Below are 21810 nucleotides of genomic sequence, written 5' to 3' on the forward strand. Positions count from 1 at the left end.
GGGAGGCTAAAACAAGGTACCTGCAACACCGTACAACAGTGTTGTGCAAACTTGGCCACTTTAAGATGAGTGGGCTTCAACTCCCAGAATTCCCCAGCCAGGCTTAAAGTGGCCAAGTTTGGACAACACTGCTGTACAAGAAGCAAAGGGCTCCTGGTATGTTACTTATTTTATTAAATTTAGAGGCTGCAAATGACTGGGTGTCTTACAATTAAAAATGGGAAAATAATAAGAGAAGGCAGAGACCAGGAGCACCCCCCCCTTTTCATCCTTGAGAGTAGGGCAGCATACAAGTTTAATAAAATTATTATTATTATTATGGTTTTCATTTAGGAAGTGGAACCATGGTTACAGCAGCTTCTCCAAACCTGATGCCCTCCAGGTGTGTTGAAACTCTGACCTCTAGAGCCATGCTGGCTGGGGATGATGGGACTCCACACAGAGTTTTTAAGCTGGGGGGATGAGGGGGGAAACGCTTCTTATCCTGGATGCCTCCAGGCGACCTCTAGATGGCAGCAGCGAGCCAGGGTTTCCCTCGCGTCTCTTTGCTGCCCTCCAGTGGTCGTGATGATTCTTGCAGGCCAGCTATGCTAGCCCAGGAGCCCTGGGACTCCTACCTGCCAGGGTTGTTGTATGAATCAAAGCGGGGGGGGTCACATCCTGCGCTCTTTGGGGACGGGGAGCGGTGATAATGGCGCCCCGCTGGGGTGATTAGGCGATGGGAGAAGTTGGAGGGGGCTCGATGGGAATACACATACACCCCGGATCTCCTTCCCTCGTCTCCCCCTCCACCCCATTCGACTCACTCCGGAGGTCGCGGAAAGACATAATGGCTTCCTCCAACCCCGTCGGATGGCTCGGTTCGACGGATAAATACACCAAGACTCCACCGCGAGGTAGGCCGCGCCGCTTACGTAGCCATGGCAACGGGGCTACGGCGAGCGGCGGGGCTCATGTCGAGCGGGGAGGCGGAGCAGTGGCGTACAACGTCCTGGGCTGGGAGGGAGGCTGGGCTGGCTGGAGTTGCCCTGCGCTGCTCAGCTGTTTTACAGGAGCGTTTTTCACTCACAGACGCAGACGCGCGCGCGCGCACGCACACACACGCACACGCACGAGCAAAGTGGGGGAAAAAATAAAATACCAAAGTGTTTGGAATATCAGTACAGTAATCAAAACTAATCTCATAGGCAGCACAGAACTGACCCGGGCCGGTCAGTGTTAGGATGGGAGACCTCTAGGAAGTCCCAGGGCTATAAACTCAGCTGCAGGGGTGTCCACAGGGAGGAGGTCAAAAAAGTCAATGGTGAGGGACCTAAAAAAGGGCAAGGCTTTGACAGCATGGTTATGGCTGGCATCTGGACTTTTTTGACCCCCTGGGCATTCACCCCTGCACTGGGGAATCAGGAAAAGTTGATGGAAAAGTCAGTAGTGGCCTCTCCTTTCCCCCTCTGGCCTACATGAAAATGTCCCTTATTTATTTATTTTTCTTTATTCATTATATTTACATGCTGCCCATCTCACAGAAATGGGTCTCTGGGCAGCGTACTATAAAACCCCCCAAAACAATAATTACAAGAATACTCTAAAATTAAAACATAAATATTATTATTTAAAAAAAAAACTAGGAAGTGTAGGGAGACCATAGATGTTACACCCCATGTAGCCACCTCATTAAATCCCCATTTCCGCAAGACCCCAACATTTGGTTAGGCTGACATAACCACATTTTAAGGGACTTCTGGAAGGATGTCAAAGAGGGGGCCAGACTCACCTTGTGGGGGGGGAATGATGTTCCACAGGGTCGGCGCCACAGCAAAAAAGGCCCATCTCCTGGGTCTCACCAGAAAATAGTTCCTTAACAGATGGGAACTGGAGCATGCCCTAACTGGGGCCTGACACGGACAAAGAGGAGGAGTAACAGATCCCATGTTCCTGCTGGCTCTTTCTTGGCAATGGTGTGCTAAAGAGATGTAACACCAGCCTTGCAATTGCCCTGCCTCTGTTTGCTGGAACATCCCTTCCCAAACCACTGATGAAATATATTTCCTCTTGTCCATAGCTGTGTAATGACCCCCAACCTGAAAGGAAGTCCCTGAATTAAAGGGGAGATGGATTATTAGCACATCTTCCCAGAACAGCCATCTCATGTGGGCAGAGGACGCTTGGTCTGCCTTCCAAGAGTGGGTCCCTGCCAGAGCCCAGCCCGCTCTCCTTCTTAAGTCCCTTTTCTCTGCCCAAAGTTAGCCTCCAGCTTCTGCTCCACCAAGACACCCAGTTGACACCTACAAATATCACAAACACATCAGTGCAGTTTCCTTGAGATCAATACAGAAGCAGTTTGTCATCATCTTCCTTTGAGATGTTTTTCGATTTCCATTTGAGCCCTGGTAGCCTCCTATCTGGTAGCCTCCTATCTGAGATGAAGCTCTTCATGGCAAAGGGCTGGACTATTTGCAGGACCACCTCTCCCTGATTGTGTCTACCTGTCCCATCCAATCTGGCAGGAAAAGCATTGGTCATCTCTCCAGATCCAGAAAGTGTGCCTGGTCTGGCACAGCAGCTACCCTCTGGCACACCATTCCCCCTTAGATTAGAGTGGCCCTGACCTGGCCAAGTTTTTTTTTAAAAAAGATCTGGATGTGTTGCTGGCACGGGGTTCAGATGATGAGTTGAAGCCCATCAAGTTGTTGACTTGTGGTCAGTAGGGTTGACCTTGGTTGCTACTGCATGGATCAAGGTTGTTCGCATTCTGATTTTAAATGCTGTTAGCCACCCAGCGTTGCTCTGGTTGGAAGGCCAGCTCTATAGATCAAATAAATAAATAAATAGGTATGACCCTGATTAGTTTCTGGGCCCAGAAAAGGTCCCTCATTTCATTTCAGCACTGGCAAATGGACAGCTCCAGGTTGAGGAGAGCAGGGTGGACATAGTCCACCAGCAACATTTTCCAGTTCCTCCAGAGCGCTCCCAATGCCCACCATCAACCCCTGAAAGCAACAACTGGATTCTGCCTAATGTTAGAAGCAGCCTTAATGTTTAACTCTGTATCTGTCAGGCCCAATCCAGGAACAGGGAAACAGGTCATCCAAATTCAGTTCTTTAATTGCTTACACCATATAGACAGAATCTTGCCAGACTAAATCTGTACTACTCTAACCTAGTGGATATACCCTGAGAGATTCTAGGGAGTGGCTATTCTAAACTCTTCCTCTTCCCACGCTCCTGCTCTGGACTGTGTTATCTCTTGTCTCCCCCTCCTCCTGGAATGCTCCCCCTCCTTCCTGAGAACCTGGATCTCTACTGCAATCCACCACAGTATCTTTGACCACAGGGGAAGTTTTCAAAGGCAGGACTGCCATCTCTAACAGCAACACGGCCTCCTGGCAAAGGCCCGCAGATCAATCCGTGGCTCAGAGACTTTGGCACCTGGTTTGCTCACCTTGTCTGGCTCTGTGTGCAATTACAAGGAGTGACATATTGTTGTTGTTGCGTCATTCTATCTCCCTCACCTGACCTTTCCATTCTGGACAGCCATGGGACAATTTATACCAGACCACAACTTTCTTTTGTTCTTTTTTTTCTTAAAAAAACCCACATATTTTTATTATTAGAAAAATGAAATGCAAAGGAGAAAAAAGTCTGCAACGGATAGTAACAGTTGAAGAACAGAAAAAGAAACAACTACCGAGCATGAATAAAATAAATTCTGGGAAAACTTTATAGCAAAAGATTCTTCCCTTCCCTTCCCTTCCCTTCCCTTCCCTTCCCTTCCCTTCCCTTCCCTTCCCTTCCCTTCCCTTCCCTTCCCTTCCCTTCCCTTCCTCTAGTTTCCCCAACCACTGATCACAGCCTAGATATATATGCTTTATATATTTATTTCCTCCCATTGTTAGCAAATCTGTCCTGCTCTTCCTTGTTCCACAAGTGAAGAATCACCCTTCCTCATCTTCACAGACTTGAAAAGTGCTTTTCCACCCAAACCCAGACCTTTCTGTGATTCTTCAGAGCAGCAAATATTCCCCTTTGGGGCTTCCATGTCACATGTTCTTGGCACAAACAGCACTGCTAAAGTCTTTGAGGAGGATGTAATAAGTTTTCAAGAGCCTCCTAGTTGCTGTGGTGCTATCCTTTTGAAGAACGTATGCTAAGCTTGTAAATGCCACTTGAATGAGGGGGAAAAGCTTGTTGTGCCAATATAAAAGGGCAGAATTGCTGCGCAAGGATTTCACTTGCTTTTGATCATTTACTAAATGTTGAATGTTGACGAGGAAGTATACATAAATAGGAAGGGCGCTCCTATCTTTCTTCCTTCCCTTAATTAGAGAAATTATGGTCCACACCCCTGGCCTGTAATTAATAATATACACAGAGAAGTTCACATAGAATTATTCATCCCCATGAGAGATGCACTCTCTGAAGCAGCATTCATGAATAAACTACCAGACCGATCATATTTCTATGGATTTGCATGACAAAGAAATGACATTTGCTCCCAACGATGATTCAATCTGCGAACTAGAAAAGGGCTGTGGAAGGTAGGGCCCTGTCTCTTTCAGGCTTATGATTGCATTGTATCTGTCAAGTCCACGATGTCCAACTCGCAGTTCTGAAGCATTCTCATGCAACCAGGCTTGGTTCAGACAAATACTTCTTTATTAAGGGGTACATGTAGCTTGTAAACAGAACATTGCTAAAACTAACGCCTCCCTCTATTTATCTCCCCTCCCTTTATTGCCTGGCGTCGTGACTCCTCTTCACCTGTTGTTGACCTCTCTCCTTCCTCCCTGAGCTTCTTCCTGGTTCTTTGGGCCCCAGCTGCCTGGCCGGCAATCAAGCCAGTCTAAATTGCCCCTATATGGTTAAGCTGCTTCCCAACTCCCCTTACAACCATTAACAGCCACCCCGCCCCCCTACTTAGTTACCAGTGGCAGAAACAAATCAATCCAACTCCCAACGAATGCAATACAATGGAAAACAACAACAGTTGGGTGATGCAGGTTCTGACAGTATCACATTGCAATGACACACCATCTACCCCACCTATAAACAGGAGGCTGAACAAAGTCTGATGAAATATAAGTGTGGGAGCTACCAGATCTGGGATGCAAAGGTCTAGGTAGCCAATACAGGTATAATGATATGTGGGAATGGCCTTGGGAGACAGCAGGAAGAGCTGCAGATGGGACAACCAGTGTGTAAAAGGTATCTCGGTCCACTGAAGGAGAGGAGGCATGGGAAGGGACCCTCCCTAGTCTTCTGGAGAGTACAAGGCAGGGAGGGGAGAAATCTTTTCAGACTTGCAAGATTCTGTTAACATAACCTTACAATAAAGATAGAGCTAGGATTCCTGGTTGTGCTTCTTGTCTGGGCTACCTTGAAGGGCTAACAAGATGAGCCCAAAGATACGCAGCTCCCAACTGTTTGCTGCCATCGACTGGTGTCTGGATCCTTACCGCCCAGCTCAGGAGTAGCCGGTAAAGGAATCTAAGAGATGAAGGAATGGATGATCCGTTAGCAGAGGAGAAACAGCAACTCAGTCCTGAGAAAGTGGAAAGTGTGAGAAAGAAACTCAAAATAACTCTGCCTTGATTCTGTTTGGTATAAGATGGGGCAGAGAAAAGCTCTGAAAGGCTTTCTGGATTAATGTCAGCCCTTTGAGGTAGACCAGGTCAGGAAACTGACACCACAAGGATTCCAGGAATACGAATTTATTGTTGTGGGGTATCATAACAGAAACTTGAGCAAAGTTTCTGCTGTTCAAAGGTCTGGGCTTTTTGTGTTGTTGTTGTTTGTGCAATTTAACATCACTTTACTATAGTTTTGTAATTGCAACTATTTTTCTAAGTTTACATAGCTCTCCTGGTATGTATGGGATATTATGATTAATGTAAATTAATAGCACTATTTGACATTACTATTAATGAATCTTACCAATGAAAATAACAAGGGAGCATGGTCTGTGGTCAATGAGAATCCCTCTCAAAGCACTTTGGGGGAGACTTCACCCCCATAAAGCTCCTTATAATGGAATGTGAGAATGACCTTGGGAGATGGGGGGGAGAGATGCTGCTTAGGGAACAATCAGATAAGAGGGGGTGTAGCCTGCAGCTGCATAATGGACAGAGAAAGAAACTCGGAAAGGAACCTCCCTAACTTCTCAGGCTGTAAAAGAGATAGTGGGAGATTTGTACTTTCAGACTTGCAAGATTCTGTTAATGTAGCCTTACAATAAAGTAGAATTGGCTCATGTTTCCTGTCTGGTCTACCTGGACACTCCTCCCAGTGCCATTTTGGATCCATATTGTAGAATTTGCCTGATTATTTGAGATAGCTAGCTAGATACCTCACACAAGTAGTAGTTGTGGGAATAGTATCACATTGATTGATTGATTGATTGATTGATTGATTGATTGATTGATTGATTAGACTGTTATGTCGCCAACTCCATTCAGGCTCATAGCAGCTTACAAACAGAAATCCAAACAGCCATGGTATACCATTGATATCAAGAATAAAATGCCTGCAATAAGTACAAACAATAGAACACTAAAACAAAGCATTAAAATGTCTATGGCAGATGGTCACACAAATAAGGCAACACAACTAAAAAACATAATATAACTGGATAACAATCTCCTCATAGTCCCATAATAATCTAATTCACCAACATGGATATTCAACCGCCAAACATCATGGCTTCTAATGCTTTCCAGAAAGTCACTGGAGGTGTGTGTTAGTCTGTCACTCAGACAGAGGCTGCTCCATAGCTGTGGAGCCATAACCAAAAAGCCTAATTTCCTAGGCTCACACCCCACACTGTCTGGCCTCAAGATGAACATAGTCCTAGAAGCTGAAGTCAACCTTTTCAGATATTTTTATGAACCTCCCAGCTTCCTATCTGTGCTAGTTTGAGGATGTGCAAAAGATGAAGTCTGAGGAGAACAGCAACAAGAAAATAATTAGGTAGGAACTACCTCTCCTCTCAACCCCCATAAAAGGCAGCATTAGTCCCCCATTTTCCTATTGAGGAAGCACACTCAGCTGTGAAATTAAAAGCATGGCCTCCAGAATGAATCCTGCAACATTTTAGCAAGTGTTGTGACTGATACTGCACTTCAGGTCTGGAGGGGTTAATCCTTGGCCCACATGGAAGCATCCATATATATATATATATATATATATATATATATATATATATAGTTTTAAATGCATCCTGGATCTTCAGAATGAGAGAGAACAACAAAGGGCCCCTTCAGTTCAATCCATTAAAAAATCGATAGGAGAAATGGTGGCGTATGATCATGGTTTTAAAATTGGAGGAAAAAAAGCCTTAGTGTGCTATGCTGATGACGCTACTCTGGTAGCTGAAAATGCAAAGGATCTGCAAGCTCTAGTAATGAAAGAAGGAGTGTGGTAGAAAAAAAATGGGGCTGAGATTAAATATAAAGAAGACCGTACTAATGACAACAGGAGCAGCAACCAGCCTTAGAATCAGCAATGAAGATATCGAAATGGTGGAGAGCTTCTGCCTTTTAGGATCAACCACCAACAGTAAAGGAATCAACCATCAAGAAATAAACTGCAGAGTAGCACTTGGTAGAATGGCCATGAAATCCTTGGAAAAGAAATTCAGAATTAGGGGAAAGACTTTGGCGATCGTAGTTAATTTCCAGCTAACTGTTTTAACAAACATGTATCGTGCTGGAATTTCAGCTTTTGTAGAAAGGCATTTTTGCTCCTTGCAAATAAATTAGGAAAGGTGTTTTATTTAAAATGAAAATTAATGACACTCATTATCAGATGTGATAGATAGATAGATAGATAGATAGATAGATAGATAGATAGATAGATAGAGTCTACTTGAGTATAAATCAATTTAAGCATTACTGAAATTGGGAGCGGCAATGAGGGGAACAATATTTTTAAAAATTATAATTCCAAGGAAAACCCTCCCCAAAGCATTAGAAAAACTGAAAATTCTCGCTTAATTTAAACAGAATAAAACACATGAATATGCAGCCACCGAAATGTGTAAGGGCTTGCATTCTCCAGAGATTTTCATTGGGCAAATGATGACCAAAAATAAACAGTTAAGGCTGAGGAAGAAGTAAGAAAGTCCAAAAATTAGGCAATTGCCCTCCATAGTGTCAGCCACAGGATGATTATTTTTTTTTATTTGTTCAATTTATACATTTATATTTATTCAACTTATATTCCATGTATACATTGAAAAATTAAATGTAATGGCTTTTCTGATTTCAGAACTTGGGGAGACACCCTCTCTTGAATATCACTTGCACCTTCAACTAACAAATCATAGTGTATAGTCACTATTTTGAGATTGACTTTGAACTGCAAGATCCCATGTCTGAAGTGGCTTTGGGTTTGTTTGTTTTTTTTGCCTCCTTCCCTCCCTTCTTCCTTTCTCTATTTCTCTCTTTCTTTCCCTCTTTTTTCCTTCCTTCCTTCCTTCCTTCCTTCCTTCCTTCCTTCCCTCCTTCCTTCCTTCCTTCCTTCCTTCCTTCCTTCCTTCCTTCCCTCCCTCCCTCCCTCCCTCTCTCTCTTTCTTTCTTTCTTTCTCTCTCTCTCTTTTCCTTCCTTCCTTCCTCCTTTCTCTCTTTCTTTCCCGTCCCTCCCTTCCTTCCTTGCTTCTGCTTTCACTTTCACTTTCACTTTCTCTCTTTTGCTTTCTCTTTCTCTTTCTTTTCCTTCCTCCCTTCCTCCCTCCTTCCCTCCCTCCCTCCCTCCCTCCCTTCCTATTAGTATAACAATACTAACAAGACTATCAGGATGAACAAGCATCCGGAAAACTCAATTTTTTTTCATGCAGTCCTTTGTGTCATTGTAGTTGCACCTAATAAAAGCATTGCCCAACCACTAATGTTGGATTTGTTTCTTCCACTGACCCACAGAGCTCTGAGTGTTGAATCAGTAACTGTCAGACTTTGCTGCAAACTTTCCAGGGACTCAACAGAAAAGAAAAAAAAAACAAGGAATATCCAAATGACCTCTCTGAAAGCCTTTATTTTTCATCACCGCTGTCATTAGGAAACCCAGCAGGACATACCACTGGAGACATTGCTTAATCTCCCCCAGTCTTCAAAACCATTTCTAATAGCACAAATTCACCAAGGCCAGGCTTAGCTAATCCAATTCATGCATGCTAAAGGAGCCAGCTACCACAGAGGCAAAGATGAATGTGAGGAAATAATAACCTCTGTCAAAAAGAAGCCACCTCGATTAACGGCATGAGGTAGATTAAACAACCGAAAACACATTTTCCCCACCTCTGACCTGTTAATGTCCTGGAGCAGAAAAGGGCAAGTGGTGGATCGATTTCCCTATGAGGAATGGATAGAACAGGTGGGTCATTTTAGTTTAAAAATAAAGGCAAGAAAAGAAGGAAATATGACGAGGAATACATTTATACTTTATTCTTCTCCCAAAGTATAAAAATCTCCCAAAGTAGGGATATTTTTTTCTCCTTTGCTCAAAACAAACTTGACTGCAAACGAAACAAGCCGGAGAAAATGAATAAGGACATTCAATAGCCATAATAATGCATCATCAATATAAGTCATTAAAGGAGTAAAAGATACAAAAGCTTGCACAGACATGCTAAACAAAGAAAAGTTCTCCATGGCGCGTGGAAGACTAAATCATCAGTAACAGGATAGCAAAACTACAGGCGATAGTCAATTAAGTGATGTTCCTGGAATGACTCTTAGTCTAATCTTCCCGTTGGCAGCACAGAGTCTAGCTGTCAAAACAGCAGAAGGATCATGAGCAGGAAATATTTTTTTAACACCAATCATTGCTAGACCGCACTGCTCCAAGACACAGTGATGGTGGATGGCGTCGACAGTTTTAAAGAGGGATTAGGAGTCATTCGTGCAAAAAAGCACTTTTCATAACACTCGCTTTCTGCAGGTGACTTTGTTTTGTTTTTAGCTATTGAAAAAGATAGATTTTTAGCAGAGCAAAGATAATGCCGTGGAAAACTTTGTTCCCTGCAGAGCAGAATTTAGTATCTTTTGCAGCAGCAGCGTCTCCGATCAAAACAGGGCTTTGAGGGGCTGTCCCAAAAAGCACGACACACATGAGCAGAGATGAAACGATGGTCCCTGGAAAGTCGTGCGCCATCCCAACCATTGTCTGTTTCCATCAATTGTCCAGCATTTGCTCCATCTGCAGCCTTCAAGGTGCAATAAATATCTGTTGGTTTTAACCTATCAAACTCTCCGTGATTTAGAGTCCTCATCTAGGCAAGGTTCTGAGCCCACCGCAACTTCTAAGGATGGAAAGCAACTTCACACACTTGAGGAGGTAGACAAAGAGGCCATTGTTTATAAGACCAGTTTTGAGAAGCTATAGGATTGCAAGCCCTCTTGAGAATTCAGTTTCCTTGGGAAAAATGGTGATGATGATGATGATGACGACGACGACAACAACAACATACTGATGATGTTACCTAGTTGGGTAATGAAATGTCTAAGCCAACAACCAAGCTCAGAGAGCCTCAAGGACTCCACAGTATTCACTGATTCTTAGGAATTTTGGTATGGCCACTTAATATAGACACCAGTGTTACAATCTGAATTTGTATGCTGAATTTTAACTGTATTTCTGGATTGTATGTTTGGTTTTCCAGGCCTTTTGGAATTAGGGATATATAAATATGATAAATAACTAATTGGCCCATCAATAGGATGATTTTTTTCTTGTTGTTTGCCATTTTTTTCTTTTATCTGTGTCAGGATTAGATCTTAAGCAGAAGCTAAGGTGAGCTAGTAGGGAGGAACCAGGAGCTATGGGAAAAAGCAAATCTGTTTTGTTTTGTTTTTTTATAGTAATTTTATTAAGGATTATAATTACAACAATACCAAATAAATACAGACAAAAAAAAAAAGAATAAAAAGAAAAAAGTAAAAAGTGCAGAAAAAAAAGAAAAAAGGAAGAAAGAGAGAAAAAAAGAATATATTAAAAAAAAGAAAAGAAATATATGAAGAAGTGACTTCTCACCTTCATCAAAACAAGTATAAACAATTTTAGTAACTTATCACCTTCTCTTAAAATACAACAAATGATTTTTTCTTCCCATATCCCATCTCTTATCTATAAACAAATCCTTAAAACCTCATCATTAGTCCATTAAGGGTTACCAGAGAATGTATTTAGTTCAGCCTTGATTGAATAAACCAACTTTAGATTCCTTCCTTTTACTTTTAACAATCTTGATCTTTAGTCCCTTCAAATGTCATAGCACTTGATTTCTTTTCATTTTTTCTTTGTCCTTTCTCACAAAATTCTTCAAAACTTGAACAAGCCTCTTTGTAAATCCAGTATAGGAAAACTATCTAGATCACTTGGTTGATTGTCTGTGCATCCTTTTTAATTATTAAGACATCAGCCGGTTCCTTTTGTGTGTCCAGTGGAGCATCTTTTTCCATGTCATTCTTGTAGCCTGTCATCTGTAAGTCCACTTTCAACTCAGTCTCTGTCTTGTCAGATAAAACTTGTTCCTCTTCCATAACATCTTTTGAACACTGTCTATCTATAGAGGCAGACGCTATTAAGGGATGAAGCAAATCTGAAGATCAAAGAGGACAAAGAGAATAGAGCAAATTCACCAGACTTGCTATTTTTAATTGTTTTAAGGGACTCATCAAACTTGTGGTAGATTCGGGTGGCTTCTGACCTTGATCGCAGTTTAGTGCCACCAGATCCAGAGACAACAGAACATAAAAATCAGCTGCTAAGAAACCCAAGTGGAAGAAGATAACTGCCTTCCCATCTATATACATATGAGAAGGAGAGAGAGGAAGAGAGAGAGAGATGGTTACTGCTGTTGCTATTACATTATATTACTTTCTTTCTCTTTTCTTTTACTCGTCTTTTATTTTTTTCCCCTTGTTCTGTTTTATTAATTAAAGACACCCTCCACTCCAAATGGTTTTAACGATTGCTGGTTTTATTGCTCACCTTGGTTGTGGCTTACAGCTAACTCCTGAAAGCCACCTTGAACTTTTTCAGAAAAAGGTGCTGGTGGAGTAAATTATACCATCCACAAAGGTGTGTATATATACGAGACTCTGCTATAAATCCTTGGAAATTCCAGCAGATAATATAAGTTACTTCCAGTTCATGGTGGTAGATAAATGTTTCAGTCTCCCTCAAAGAAGATTTGTGAAGTAGAAGTGGAATAGGAAGGTTATATTCTAACAGAAGGGAGGTAGAACTAAGGAGGCCAGTGGCTATGAATCCATGGTTAGCTCATTGATCCAGGGATGTCCACGTAGACAAGAGACATTCAACAGAGGCTTTGCTGATTAAATGTTTCGGTTCAATAATTTCTTAATAAGATGAGGACACCAATTCATCAAGCAGCAGGTGAAGTAATGACTGGAGAGATTTAAAAGACTGGCTACAACTTTGGGTACAAGATATTAATCAGATCCCAATCCCACAACTACAGAGGATGGAGGCTTGGGGATGGGATGGGCACTTTCTCCCCTTGGCATCCCTGCCTAAAATGCCAAGCATTGCTAATTCTGCAGCCTCATGGAAAAGCTCAATACACCCAAATAATAGAGATGGGGGCTTGATTCTCACAACCCCCTAACCTGTAGCCTTGTTTCATTCATTCACTGGGTTAGCATATTGGGCAAGCTCAATCAGCTGGGGTTGCTTCAATTAACTGTGGTTCGGTAACCAAATGTTGGTGCAAGGGACAAGTCTAGATATGAGACTGAAGGGCCAATCTGCAGGGACACCTAAGCTCATCTAAGCGCTAACCTAAGAAGACAGTGACTATCATTTGCAAGCTGCACTGCCTAAAGACAGTGTTCCCTTGCCCCATGCCCTGGACTACACTTCCCACCCAGAGCCTTTGCTGGCTGTGGGTGATGGGCATATTGTCCAACACATCCAAAGGAGTTTGGGTTAGGAAGGGCGCCTTAAGAAACACTCTAGTGCAGTGTTTCTCAACCTTGGCCACTTTAAGATGTGTGGACCTCAGCTCCCAGCTTGCTGGGGAATTCTGGGAGTTGAAGTCCACACATCTTAAAGTGGCCAAGGTTGAGGAACACTGGTCTAGTGAGTCCACACCCACTCCCATCCTTTAACTCGACTACTATCCTGCTGCTGCATTTAATTATTGTTTCACAAAAGTGAAAGCTTAAGGCATTGGCAGCCTCCCCTGACCATCTCTATTTACTCAACCTTTGGCTAGCTAAGGAACTGTGATGGATGAAGCAATTTTGCTTCCTGGCAGTTCTGCTAATATATAGATTGTCACCCTCTCATTGGAAGGGTCCCTCCCTTGGCTTCCCTTCACTGTGGTGGATTTCACAGAGCTTTTGGAAGAGAGAGAGAATGCGTTCCTCTGATGATGAGGAAAGCCATTTGCGTACATCGCTTAACAAAATAGGAGGGCTGTGTGGGGCTTTGGGTTTGAAGGCAGAAAAGTCATTTTGAGCATGCAGGGGTGCAAACATGGCACCTGTCCACCACTTGCTTAAAGGAACTGCAGAAAGGAGACCCATTCACTTCTCTGGGTGTCCTAGAGGTTGGAATCCCAAATCCTGCACAGCCCACTAGGTGAAAATGTCCTCTGGACTCAGGGATTGAAGACGATTGTGTAGCTGAAGGTTGCACTTTTTTAAAAAAAATTAGTTGGGGAGCTTCTGAGAATGACAGGGCCCAGGGCCCTTGAAGAGTTGGAAGGGGTTACTGAGAGCCTGCAGTCCAAAACCTGTTTGGTCCAGAAATCAAATTAAAGTGCCCCTCTTGATGAGTATGGAGATGACCTTAAAGAAGTGTCCAACAGCCATCACATAAACACTAGATTAGTCCTGGAAGAGTGGAAGGAATGAGAAAGAAACTCAAGATTGTTGCACCTTGATTCTCCTCGGTATAAGAGTGGGGGAGAAACTTTGCCAGGCTTTCAAGATTCTGTTATCATACCCTTTAACAATAAACTAGAGATCCAGCAGGTCTTGTGGCATTTGTTTCCTGACCTGACCTACCTTTAAGGGTTGACAATCAAATCAAACCCAGTTCTTCATTACAAGTCAATGACCCAGACTAAATAAAACTTAGCCAATAAAACCTACAAATAAAACTACAAGATAGAACATGTAAAATAAAATAAAGCTTCCAAAATAAAAACTATACAATTATGCTTGCACTATTCTATTTAATGGTTGTACACCACCCAGAGTCACCTTGTAAGAGATGGGCGGCTATATAAATATGATAGATAGATAGATAGATAGATAGATAGATAGATAGATAGATAGATAGATAGACAGACAGACAGACAGACAGACAGACAGACAGACAGACAGACAGACAGACAGACAGACAGATAGATAGATAGATAGATAGATAGATAGACAGATTTTGCTGTCAGCAACATAGGAGGGTTTTGGCTTTGGTTTTGTGCCTTTGAGTCAGCGTTGACTCCTGATGACTGCCTGGACTAGTCCTTGCAGTTTTCTTGACTTCAGAAGCAGTGTGCCATTGCCTCCTTCTTAGGGCTAAGAGAGAGTGACTGGCTTAAGGTCACCCAGTTGGCTTTGCGCTCAAGACAGGACTAGAACTCACAGTCTCCTGGTTTCTAGCCTGATGCCTTAAGCACTGCACCAAACTGGCTCTCCAATATATGAATTTTACAAGCTGCAAAAACAGACTTTGCAACAGCAAGAGTTACCTGGGGATCCTTAAAGGGCTGACAATTTCTGACAGATGGCTGTCCAGCCACTACTTGAACACAGGAGAATCATATATGTAACCACCACGCCAATGGAGCGGGGGGAGGCCCTGAAATTTGGGAAGAGTGAGGGCACTGCAACAAAACAGATAGGCTTTTTATTTTTATTATTCTGGTTGTCCTATTTTTATTCTCCTTCCTCTCACCCCAGTGAAACGTTGCGTAGTTGAACATCGGTGTTTTGCTCACAAAGGTTAACAGCAGCACATTCTCGCGGGGGTCTGAAGGGGGACAAAAATGGCTGTGCGGGATCTGCCTTCTGTTTTGAAACCGCAGGACGCTCAGCCCTGCTGTAAAGAAAGACAAGGCAATCAAAAGAGAAAGGCCAACGGAGAGCAGAAAGAAACAGCGGAAGGGAATATATATAATATATATATTATTGCCACTGTTTGGAATGAGTCTTGGTGTTGAACCCACTGTAAATCTATTGCTTTGTTATGTGGGCGTCTTGCTTTTTAATTGCTAATTGTTGCCTTGGGGATCCATCATTTTTTCCCTGCAATGTGACATGCAGGGACAAAAAATTTAGCCTGTTCTCCCCTCCTGGGTTCCTTCCAATAACTGTGCAGTGACATTTATAAATCTCAAAAGGCAAGTTCTGGTCTGGATAGGAACCCCATGGGGGGACAAGTGGGAAGACTTTTGCTGGCTAGATGAAAAGGGAGAAAAATGTTAACCTTCTCACCTCTTCAACAGCAGGCCCAAGAAACATACTCCCCCAGCCTCCACAGCAGCTGTTAAAAGCATCATGGCATTTTGGGGACCGGCAGGTGCTTGGAGGTGGGGGAATCGGACGGATGACCTGCGTGTCCTGTGATCTGCCCAGAACATCCAAAGCCAGCCTGTAGCCTCCAAGGGAGAATCATACAGGAGAAATAGCTTCAACTGCTAATCCAGTCATTATCTTATTTATCTCCTTGCAAGCTGGGGATGCTAGGAATTGTAGACCCTCCATCAGGAGGATCTAGATTCAAGAAGATGTCCAGTGGAATTCACCAGAATTAGTTCTAGTTCTATTAGGACAGGCTGCTGACAATAATCCTTGGCCTGGGGGAATCAGAATCAGAATAAAGATTTAACGAATAAAACATCATCCAGACGATTCAGCAGCGTGCCTTTCATCATTTCCACTTTCTGTCACATTAGCAATTAGAATTTGGCCGCAACCATTGGGGCGGCTCTGGGGGCGAGCACTAACGTTAGGGAATTATGGTTAGTTATCTCGGCATGAAACATGCAGAAAATTAGAAGCCTAGTAAGCCTTAAAGAGAGTGACCTTACGGTGCAATTCTGTGCAGGTCTGCTTCTGAAATAAGTCCATGGTATTAATAAATGGGGTTCAGAAAGAAGTCCATTTATTCCAAGGGAAGGGCACATAGGATCCCAGTCTCATGTATTACTCAGAAGAAAATCTGACGGTGTTGAAAAACACTTACTCCACAGAAGGGGGAAACAGCATTGCCACTTAAGTCATATAACTGATAGGGCATTCATAGCAATTTTCTTTTCCTATTCTTTTTTTACTCACAGTCTAGCTTTGAACACCTTGAAATATATTCACATGCTCTGGAGTAAGTAATGTATCTCAGCAACTCCTCCCCAATGAAAGAATGTTATTTTTAATTATAATACGTTGCAAATCTTCTATTGTGGTTAAAATTAAATCCCAGCCCATCCTCAGCTCTGAACAAGGATGTCCGCAAGGAAGGAGTCCAAAAAACCAAAATGGCAGCCACAACCGTGCACTTGCTTTTACCCAAAAGGGCAGGGCTTCGATCGCATGGTTGAGCCACCATCTTGACTTTTTTGACCCTCCTCTGGACACCCTTGGCTCAGAATAACCCCCATGATCATTCACAGGACCCACGAAGCCCTTGGGAGTTTGCCCTGACAATACCCTGTAAATACACCATGGTATCATATGAGGAACCCCTGACCGGTTCTTCTGAGAAATAGATATATGATCCTTTTGTAAAGACAGCTTCACTCATATCATTCCAATATTTTCCAGTGGACCAAAATGAGACTATTGTTTTAAAGGCTGGACAAGGGAAATGGGTGATAGATTGGCCCGCTAAGAATGCGTGGGCTTCAGCAATCACACCAAGAGGTGAAATGGACGATATTCTATTCCGCTTGCCCTGTTTCCTTTTCCACTTCAAAACGCCTCCTTACTTATCCTGCTGTTGCTGCACTCATTATGCCCACATGTTGTGGCCCAAGTATGAAGGATGCTGGAAGTTGTAGTCCAACAATGACTGGAAGGTTATAGGTACCACACCCAGTGGAAGAGCTGGTGCAATCACTGACACTATGATAAAGACCGAGTTTTACCAACTCCTTGCCCAATGTTTTGGCCCAAAGCCAAGGACTAATGGAAACCCATGGCAGCACTTTGAGGAGCACATGGACTCAATCCCAAGTTCTACTCCAGTGAACTTTTCTCCAAGTTTCATAAGTCAAGCTGCCCCTGCTCTCATAAGCATCCAACAGAAGCCGCCATGATGTCAACGTATAACATGTGGGTCATAATATCATTGTGCCAATGACCCAGCTATGTCATTTACACAATGACATCATGAACTAGTGATCATTTGCACTCCCTGCTCACACTGTGAAAACCTGTCCTCCCTCCCTCTTTTTCTCTCTCAATCTCTTTCTGACATAGAGGGACTTGAGGTTTCTCAAGGTCCACACATCATCATCATTATCTGAAAAGGAGGCAGATGGGAGCTTCCGGGTGATTCAGGGCTGACTGAAGACATCTCTGCAAATAATGGAGATAGATGACCATGGTGAAGAGTGAAGGACTGGCAAGTAGACCGGTCCTTTGGAACCTCTCCGGAGAAGGAGAGGATGGGAGATTGCCCACAAGTGCTCTGAATGGCAGCGTCTCACAAGGGGATCATAAAACAGCGGTCTCCCGCAGGATTGAGTGCCAGGAGATGAAGGAAGACAACTTCTTGCTCTCAGCCATGGCAGAGACTTTAAAAAGGACACTAAGCCCATTGCACTCACTTTCTAATTACTTTCGGAAATGATCTATTTAACCATCTCATGGATACTAGAGACCTTCAAAATGCTGAGTTTATTGGACACCTGGTGATTTTTACCTTCTTCCTTTGATACAGGGAATTTTAAATAGAGACTTAAGAGTTTAAAAACAATATATAATTGGCAAAAAGCAAAAGAGAGAGAGAGGGAGAGAGAGGGGGAGAGAGAGAGAGAGAGGGAGAGAGAGAGAGAGAAGATTTTGATTTAAGAAAGTCATAAACGGACTAGGAGACCAGAGGAATTGGGAGCATTTGTACTTTTGCTCTAAGATTGGAAAAACGAGTATATAATTAAATAGTACACCCATGGGAAATGACTGAGATGGAATTAAATCCATATTAGGAACTGAGATTCTTTGAATGTTGCACATGGACACTAGAGGGGACTAAAGGACCAGAAAGAAAAAAAAGGAAAGGAAAAGTGCATCTGTCAACATTCAAACTAAGGTTTTAAAATGGCCAATCTTGAGTTTTGAGTTACTCAAAGAGCCCTTTGAAAATGGACTGAGATATTAATAACTAATGTCTTAGAAATCATACAGGTCCCAATGGTTAGACCTTTAGAAGATGTTAAGGAAGATTTTAAAAACCAACTTTTACCGGACACAGATATAATAGAACTTGAAAGTACAGAATATAATAAAACTGAAGAGATTACCAAAATGGAGATACAAAAAAAATAAATCAAGAAAAGGACTTGGACAAGAAGCAGTTGCGACAAGAAATCCTGGACAATGCCTCTTTCCTGGATTTACAAAGTAGCTTGGTAAAGGATCTGGAGAATTTTTTGAAATGCCAGAGATTAATGAAAGACCAAATCCTGCAGCACCACTGGAATGAACAAAAGGCCAAGATTGTGAAGCACAAAAGGAAGGAGATAAAGTTGGATTATTTGATCAGGGATAAATTGTTTGACATTTCTGGTGACTTCTAATAGACTTTTTGCTGAACTGGGACTGAAACGATGACAATTTTTGGATTGCATATAGATATGAGTTGGGTTACAGGAAGAGGAGTTTTTTTGTTTGTAATTTTAAAAGAGAGTGAAGAGTTATGACGTTAGCTTATGCTCGGTGTGATGAAAGTTGGAAGCCATTTCTTTATTATTGTCTTTGCTTTTTCTTCTTTTCCTTTTTTCCTTTTCTCTTTTACTCTCTCTTTTCTTTTTTCTTTCTCTTGCACTTCTTAAACTTCTTTCTTTTCTTTTATCTTTTAGTTTCGTTTGGGCTTGTTTTTACGATGTCTATTAAAAACATCAATAAAAATGATGATGATGATGATGATGATGATGATGATGATGATGATGATGAAGTCCACCCATCTTAAAGTTGCTGAGGTTGAGGAACCGATGTCTATTAAAAACATCAATAAAAATGATGATGATGATGATGATGATGATGATGATGATGATGAAGTCCACCCATCTTAAAGTTGCTGAGGTTGAGGAACCCTGATCTAGTGGACGTTCCTTACCTTTGCAGCACAGATATGCTAGTCCCATCCTATTCCCCTGCAATCAGGTGAGTTGAAGACATGGGGTGAAGACTGGGTGGCCTCTGTGCCTGCAGGGTCTAAGGCAGCTGCCTCCCCTGTCTTTGTTATATTTATGCCACAGGGGTAACACTCTAGCTCAGCTAGAAAGCTGCTTAGCAAGGCCGTGTGCTGCCTGCTTCATACAGCTCAGGAATTGGAATCTGGCTTGTTTCCTGCTATTTTGGATTGCCATGATCAGGAGGTTGGTCGTAAACCTACAACCAAGCTGCAGTACATCTGCTGGTGATCCAAGGTGGGGGCAGTTTGGGGCTTAGGCATGGTGAGCCTGTAACTTTTGTCCAAGAGCCATTTGCAGGGCTGGTGGTCGAGTGATACCACATGCCTGCTTCCTACTCAAAGACTGTAGCTGGAAGTCTTGTATGAATACAGCACTTGTGCCAAATCAGAGTTGGGCCAGTTGGTCTTTATCTTAGCAGTGGTGGTGCTCTCCATGGTCTTGAAACCATGGCAGACACCCCTAAGATCTCTCCATGGTGCTAAAGCTAGGACAGATACTTGTGCCTTCTCTCCATGGTCCTGAACCCCTGCGTGCCAGCCTTTTCTCTACTTCTCTGATGCAGGCCTTGGTGAATGAAAACGTAATGTGATTCTGTAAAGTGCAGTTGCCACAAACCTGAATCAGCAACCAGTTATTCACTTCAGTTTTCAAGGCCATATTGTGGCAATCAAAGACGGCTACCTTGACTTTTTGGACTTCCTTCTTATGCCCCACATAGAAGGGCCCCGTCTTGTCATCTTTAATACAGGGTCATATTTAGGGTTTGGGAACCAGTTTGGTGTAGTGGCATCAGGCTAGAAACTGGGAGACATGAGTTCTAGTCCCACTTTGACACAAAGCCAGCTGGGTGACCTGGGGCCAGTCCTTCTCTCTTGGCCCTGGGAGGAAGGCAATGGCAAACCACTTCCAAAATCTTACCAAGAAAACTGCAGGGACTTGTCCAAGCAGTTGCCAGGAGTCAATACTAACTTGAAGATACAGATACAGATACAGATACAGATACAGATACAGATACAGATACAGATACAGATACAGATACAGATACAGAGATATAGATATAGATATAGATACAGATGCTTTACAGCTGACACGATGCTTTTAATACTGACTCCATTCAGAGCAACGTGATTTGATTTAAAATTTAGAATCCTATCCTTATCTTCTCCCAAAAGCTTTCAAGGAAATTGCTGATAGTATCCTGTGTCTTCTGTGCCTCTTAAAATCTCTCTTCTTAGCTACTGAAAAACAAGCAAAGGTTATAGAAAAAGGAACCAGCTGAAAAATGAGCAACACTATTGTTCCCCCCTCCTTTGGTAATGACCTGAAATCCTTTGAGAGCTGAAGTGGAAGCGCTCTCTCTCTCTCTCTTTCTTTTCATTTCTCTTCAGTCAATAAATATTGACCAGGGACACCAAGAAGTGTCTAAGCAATATGAACCAACCTGCCCCTTTCACAGCTGTGTCCCATCCATGGTCACCTGCAAAGTCCACATCTTTTGCATCTGCAGAAGCTTCGAGACAAAAAGAAAGAGCAGAAAGAACTTATGTGAAAAATGAGCTGCTGGATCTGTGCAGTTGAGCAATCTTCTCTCTACAGGTTGCAAGTGTACAACTTTGTTCCCAATACGTATCTTGGATTTATGCCAATTTTATGTCGGGTTGTCCTCTGCAGTCTTAGAAGGATAAAAATACCCTTAAAAGGTGGGGTCACAGCCATTCAAATAAAAAGTCTTATTAAAATAATTTTCTCCATCTCATTTGTTGCCCAAAGGACTCCCACAGGGATTTGTAATGTGAAAGCAAATCATCTGGTTACAAAATATAATGAATTATCTCTAAAGCAATCAGTGGAGAAAAATTATTGAAACCTTGGCAAAGGCCACAGTGAATAAAACAGCCTGAGCAAGTTTGCACAAGTCTGGCACTAGCCTTTGATGATTGACTCAAATCATCAAAGAATCAAGAGCAACTGCTGGGTTGGATTGGGGTTTATTTTCCCTTATTGTGAAATAAAATAAAGAAGTGTACAAATGATTGTGGTTTTCATGAATAATGGGGGAGGGGGGATCCTGGATGCCTTTTCAATTTCTAAAGCATGCCCAAGAGAACATTCAGAAGGTGGCTTGATGTAATTCGGTCAATACATAGGAAAGATGAAATCAAAGCATTTCAGAATATCCCCTTTATCAGAGGTCATTGTTGCTAATTTGCTATGGCAAAAGATATTGACTTCTTTTTCAGTGCAGCCATATAACTGAGTCTCCACCTACGCCAAACTGTTAATTTAGGCTGCATGGTCCATGCTGCTGTTCTAGCCATGATGGCTACATGCTAGCTCAGACTGCTTCTGAGCTTAAGCCATGGATTGTTTAACCCTGTTAACTGAATAAAGCACCATGGGCTGAAACTGTACAACACATTAAGCAGAAACGT

At 42.6% G+C, this 21810-nt stretch overlaps 1 protein-coding gene across 4 annotated transcripts in view; it reads right to left on the reverse strand.

Moving 5' to 3' along the window:
* IFT38 (intraflagellar transport 38) overlaps positions 1–981 on the reverse strand; it is a 54905-nt gene extending 53924 nt beyond the window's left edge. For 2 of the 4 annotated variants that reach the window (XM_015887834.3, XM_007426809.4), the window contains exon 1: positions 807–965. In XM_015887834.3, coding sequence (XP_015743320.1) covers positions 807–828 — 22 coding nt within the window. In that variant the 5' untranslated portion in view covers positions 829–965. Of the gene's footprint in view, positions 1–806 lie in introns of all 4 variants that reach the window. The other 2 variants (XM_088151011.1, XM_088151010.1) reach the window with 2 other exon arrangements.
* Between the last annotated feature and the right edge of the window lie 20829 nt (positions 982–21810).

This window comes from Python bivittatus, unplaced genomic scaffold (assembly GCF_059951505.1).
Source record: "Python bivittatus isolate LINGU-HERP-01145 unplaced genomic scaffold, Pbiv_v1 ctg000640_np1212, whole genome shotgun sequence".
In the NCBI taxonomy this organism is placed as follows: domain Eukaryota; kingdom Metazoa; phylum Chordata; class Lepidosauria; order Squamata; family Pythonidae; genus Python; species Python bivittatus.